The 6,000-nt window shown below is 42.9% G+C and overlaps 1 protein-coding gene across 1 annotated transcript in view; it reads right to left on the bottom strand.

Annotated features, from left to right (window-relative positions):
- CHRNG (cholinergic receptor nicotinic gamma subunit) overlaps positions 1-2,080 on the bottom strand; it is a 29,993-nt gene extending 27,913 nt beyond the window's left edge. The window contains exon 1 of the mRNA XM_053390814.1: positions 1,959-2,080. Within this exon, the coding sequence (XP_053246789.1) occupies positions 1,959-2,001 (43 nt within the window). The 5' untranslated portion in view covers positions 2,002-2,080. The remainder of the gene's footprint in view (positions 1-1,958) is intronic.
- Positions 2,081-6,000: the final 3,920 nt, after the last annotated feature.

Genomic DNA, 6,000 nt, shown 5'->3' on the forward strand with positions numbered 1-6,000 from the left:
CCTGGAAGTCCAGGGTTCAAATTCCCACTCAGCCAGGAAGTTCACTGGATTGCCTTGAGACTCTCTGCCTAATCCTACCACACAGGGTTGTTGTAAAGATAACTCAGGCCGGGGAAGGCGGAAACAATATGATTTTATACTGTGTTTTTGTATAATGTTGGATGCCACCCAGAGAGGCTGGGGCAACCTAGCTGAATGGGCAGAATACACGTAATTAATTGTTATGTTATAAATAAATATTTCATCATCTAAAAGTGCTATATAAATGCAATTTTGCGCGCTCTCTCTCTCTCTCTGTGTGTGTGTGTGGTAAAGCTAAAGGTAAAGGGACCCCTGACCATTAGGTCCAGTCGCGGACGACTCTGAGGTTGTGGCGCTCATCTCGCTTTACTGGCCAAGGGAGCCGGCGTACAGCTTCCCAGTTATGTGGCCAGCATGACTAAGCTGCTTCTGGCAAACCAGAGCAGCGCACAGAAATGCCGTTTACCTTCCCACCGGAGTGGTACCTATTTATCTACTTACACTGCGGGCTTTCGAACTGCTAGGTGGGCAGGAGCAGGGACCAAGCAAAGGGAGCTCACCCTGTTGCGGGGATTCGAACCGCCGACCTTCTGATCAGCAAGTCCTAGGCTCTGTGGTTTAACCCACAGTGTGGTAGGAGCAGCTTAAAACTGAAAGGGACAAAGGTGTTGTAAATGCTCCTTAGGTGTCACTTACCTGTTTTCCAGTTTCATATCTATCATCTATCTATCATCTATCTATATCTATCTATCTATCTATCTATCTATCTATCTATCTATCATCTATCTATCATCTATCTATCATCTATCTATCTATCTATCTATCATCTATCTATATCATCTATCTATCATCTATCTATCTATCTATCTATCTATCATCTATCTATCATCTATCTATCATCTATCTATCTATCTATCTATCATCTATCTATCATCTATCTATCTATCTATCTATCTATCTATCTATCTATCTATCTATCTATCATCTATCTATCTATCTATCTATCTATCATCTATCTATCATCTATCTATCTATCTATCTATCTATCTATCTATCATCTATCTATCATCTATCTATCTATCTATCTATCTATCATCTATCTATATCATCTATCTATCTATCATCTATCTATCTATCTATCTATCTATCTATCTATCATCTATCTATCTATCATCTATCTATCTACCTATCATCTATATCAATCTATCTATCTATCTATATCATCTATCTATCTATCTATCTATCTATCTATCTATCTATCTATCTATCTATCATCTATCTATCTATCATCTATCTATCTATCAATCATCTATCTATCTATCTATCTATCTATCTATCTATCTATCTATCATCTATCTATCATCTATCTATCATCTATCTATATCTATCATCTATCTATCATCTATCTATGTATCTATATCTATCATCTATCTATCTATCTATCATCTATCTATCTATCTATCTATCTATCTATCATCTATCTATCTATCTATCTATCTATCTATCTATCTATCATCTCTCTATCATCTATCATCTCCAGTCCATGAAATTTTGTGCCTAGTTCCCCACTACTGCACTGTGTCCATGACAAATCCCTCTGACATCCGGTCTGCCCATCCCTTGCCTGCTCATTCGTGAAGGGCAATAGCTCAGGGGCAGAGAATCCGCTTTGCATTAAGACGGTCCCAGAATCAGCCCCTACCTGCACTTCGAGGTTGAGCTGGGGCCGTCCCCTGCCTGAAACCATGGAGACCCACTGCCCAGCTGTGTAGACCATTCCCAACCATCTGACTCCCCATAAGAGTTTCCTACTTCCGCATTTCATCTCAGTTCCAAGCAATTCCTCCCCTTTCTCCGCTCCCAAGGAAAAGCTTCCGAGTTCTGTTTTAGCACGTCAATCAGAGCCCAGGAGTTCCACCTGGACTGAGCCTCCTTACCTGTGAGGAAGGTGAAGGCGAGGACCAGGCTAGACCAACCCATGCCAGTGGCGCAGATCAGTCTTCCTTCCTAACCCCAAGCAGCAGTGTGTGTGTGTGTGTCTGGGAGGGTCTGGGAGGGCTATTTTGAGCTGAAACCCACCTCTCCCATCCTCCTCCTCCCCCCTATCCCCCCACCCTCCTTTTCAGCCACTTGGCAGGCCAGCTGTCCCACGAGTGCTTGCATTGTCAGCTGTTTCCTTGATAGTGATGGACGACTGCCTTTGGAAAAACAGAGTGGAGAAGGTGAGGCGGGGGGGGGGACTGGCTGTCCCTGCCAACCCCCTTGGGCATGCAAGCCGAACTGATCCATTGAGCGCAGTCATCTCTTCCCAATGGGGCTGGGGGAAGAACTGCAGCAAGGAGACAGTGCCAGGAACATGTCTGTGCCCAGGGCATTGTGTGATCAGGGAAGCGGTCAGGGCCCCTATTTATAGGAACAAAGAGGACGACCAGCCTCCGGCAGCAGAATTTCCGAGAAATTTCTGCCCACTTGAGATGGGCTTCATACCAAAGATTGCAGTGAACAGAGGCTTGCCTATAAAGTAGAGGTGGGGTGAGAGAAGGCTTTTTTCTCCATAGATGATCAAAGAGAAGGACTTATATCTTGCATGACAGGAACTCCTCAGATTAGGTGAGGACACCTTCCGCCCCGTCTATTCTACCTGAGTATAAGGATGGAGGGAAAATTCAATTTTTTTTGCATTTTAATGAGAAACTACCAGACGCGGGTGGCGCTGTGGGTTAAACCATAGAGCCTAGGACTTGCCGATCAGAAGGTCAGCGGTTCGAATCCCCGCGATGGGGTGAGCTCCCGTTGCTCGGTCCCAGCTCCTGCCAACCTAGCAGTTCGAAAGCACGTCAAAGTGCAAGTAGATAAATAGGTACCGCTCTGGCGGGAAGGTAAACGGTGTTTCTGTGCGCTGCTCTGGTTCGCCAGAAGCAGCTTAGTCATGCTGGCCAAATGACCCGGAAGCTGTACGCCGGCTCCCTTGGCCAATAAAGCGAGATGAGCGCCGCAACCCCAGAGTCGGTCACGACTGGACCAAATAGTCAGGGGTCCCTTTACCTTTACCTTTACCTGATTCACCCTTCTTGAATCACAAGCTATCCTTTGGAATTCACACATCTCTGAATTTTTGCAGAACTGTTCTCCAACCAAACAGTAGGTCGACAGGTGCATATACTAGGGAGAGATTTGCATAAAATGCATAGTAAGGTACAAAGAGGAGTTGTACCAGGGGAAATTGCTGCAGAAATGTAGAGGACTGAATTCAGGACTGGAAAGGGGACGGACGGATGGAATAAGGGAACTGAAATTGACAGATTCATCCATCCTTATCTGAGTGCCATATCCTGCCAACAGGAGACACGGAGAAACGTGCTTGCCAGTTGTTTTGGTGTTTATCATTGTTTAATTTCTGGGGAAAGCGGAGAGTAGAATTCAAACTTGCCTGGCATGTACTTTCTCAAGTTCTTTGTATTAGAAGCTTGGCCCCTAATCTTGGACATTTGGAGATTGGAGCTGCCCGATGGAAGCCACTCTGCATGTGTTCAGTGTGTGGTAGAAGCAGCCTCGCTCTTCTGACCCTGGTGGCAAAAATACCACCCAGCCTAGGATTTTATTTTTTTTTACCCCTGGGTGGGGAGGTCACTATAAACAGTACAGTCCTTCTTCCACCCTCCCGGCAACTTCCGATTTTGCCAGCAGCAGCCCCCCTGCTTGGTGTGGGGCCTGTTTTATATGCTTTTATAATGCCTTTTTATTGGCTTTAGGCTTTATTATTCTTTAAAGGTGCTTTAAAAAGAAAGAAAAAGAAAGCATTGTATGCCTCTCAGGAAAAATAATAATTAAGCAGTTTATAAATCCTTTTAAATAAATAAATCTTGTTTTTTAAATTCATTTTTTATTCGATTTTACAAAAATGAGTTTATAACAGTACCACTTACATATCCATATAAAGAGATTTCTCTGAATCTTGCGACTTCCCCACATCCCTACCCTGTCCTAATGTAAACATTTCCAACTACATATTATTTCCTAATCTATCTTTTGTATTCATCCAAATTATCTATAATACCTGTTACATTACAAGTGATATTAAAACCCTGCTAATGTTTAAATTTCTTCTCTATAGGTTTTATATTTGAGTTCAGTATCAGGAGTATATATGATGATAATTATATTAATCCTCTTGTATCTTATAGTGTGGTGGTTTGTTTGATTTTTCTGTTATTTGTTTTTTTGATTGTATGTTTGTTTACTTGTATGTACGTCTGTTTTTTCTTAAATGTATTTATTTTAAATTAATAAAGATATATTTAATTTTTTTTAAAAAAAACCACTGCTAATGTTTTCATCTGCTTACAGTGGTCTCCTAAATAAATTATAAAAATGTCCCATTCCTTTTAAAACTTTTTGTGCTCTTGGTTCCTGAGTTTCCCAGTCAGCTTCGGCATTTCGGTGTATCCATCAGCTTAGTTTGCTGTCCCTCTCTGGTAGGGACTCCTTCTTCTTTCCAATTAAATAAATAAATTTCTATCATTTCTATCGAGAAACTGAGGGGATCAGTGCGTGCAAACACAATACGCCCCCCCCGACTTAGCCAGTGATCCTCCTCAGCTTGACACCTTCACGCCTGCCCTTCAATCCCAGTCACTCCCAACAAGATCCTGGCCCTCCCTCAGGCCACAGCTGTTGGTGGTCCACATTCCCGAAACCTCAGCTGCCTCCTGTGAAATGGGATCTGTGCCCCAGAGAAAGGCACTTCCTCCGAGGCCATGTCTCCTTTGCCCACCGCAGCCTGACCCCCTAACCTCCTTTCTCCACACAACAGCCGGCAGCAGACGCGGCAGGGCCTGGGGGTTAAAAATAAGCCCCCAGACATGACTTGGCTCAGTCCAGAGGTCGCTTCAGGAAGCCACTTCTGTTGCTTTGTGGCAACTTTGAGACCCGTTTTGGATGAAGATTCGGGGCGCACAGCGCAGAGTGAATTGATGGAATTTGCTCCTGTATGGGGTCGCCGTGGTAGCGGCAGACCTGGAAGGCTTTAAAAGGGGATGGTAATTGCAAAACAAAAAAACCCAACCTCCTGGAAATCCAAGGAGCAGGGCAGTCCGAATGTGGTTTGGCACATAGCACTCCTTCAAAATTTGACAAGGCAATTTGCAACAATGAGCAATGTCAACAAAGAAGGCATACCTGCCAAGTGTTGCGCAAGAGCGCAGCAGCCATTTTGGGTGCTGCGCTCTCTCGTCCCGGAAAAAAAACAACACTTTTCCTAGTGCCACGATCTCATGCGGTGCCCCAAAACACGTGTTTTGCAAGATCTTGCCCTGAAAAAGGCAGGTGGAAAAACAATTGTTAGAAAAAATGTAGGAAAAAACCCAAGGAAACCAAGTTATTTTATTTTCAAGTCGTATAGATCATTTTTCTTCTTTATTTTACTGCAAACAGATGTTCACTGTAACTTCTGAAACTCTGAGAGTAAAAATCTTCACTTATTTGCAAAGCGAAGAGGCTGTGATTTATTCTAGCCTAAGTATTTTTGTCAGGAATGTTCATTTCAAGGTGGATGAGGGCAGGTGTAAATCTAATCAAGTTTTAATGTGCTTAGAGCAATCACCACTGTGCTTAACTGCTGCAGGAGAGTAGGAATCTCTCTTCCAACTCTCTCCCTCCAACAGTGTCGGGCCTTTTGTATGCTTATTTTTAATGCAATGCTTCCAAATGCACAAACCTCCATTTTGCCCATTGTGAAATAAAAGCATCCCTGTCTGAATCTTCTGTTGGATATGAAATTGCTTTTATACGTGGTAGTTTCGATTGTCTTATATGGAATTATTTCAAATTCTTTAAAATATGCAGTTGCAGCCATTGTTGCCTTTAAATATGCAATTGTAATTATTGTTAAATCGCTTTGAGACATGTTATTTAAATGAATAAATAACTGGCTGCGGAGGTTTGGTAGTGTTTTTGTTTTTGTTTGCTACAGTCAAATGG

This window comes from Podarcis raffonei, chromosome 5 (assembly GCF_027172205.1).
Source record: "Podarcis raffonei isolate rPodRaf1 chromosome 5, rPodRaf1.pri, whole genome shotgun sequence".
Taxonomy (NCBI): Eukaryota; Metazoa; Chordata; class Lepidosauria; order Squamata; family Lacertidae; genus Podarcis; species Podarcis raffonei.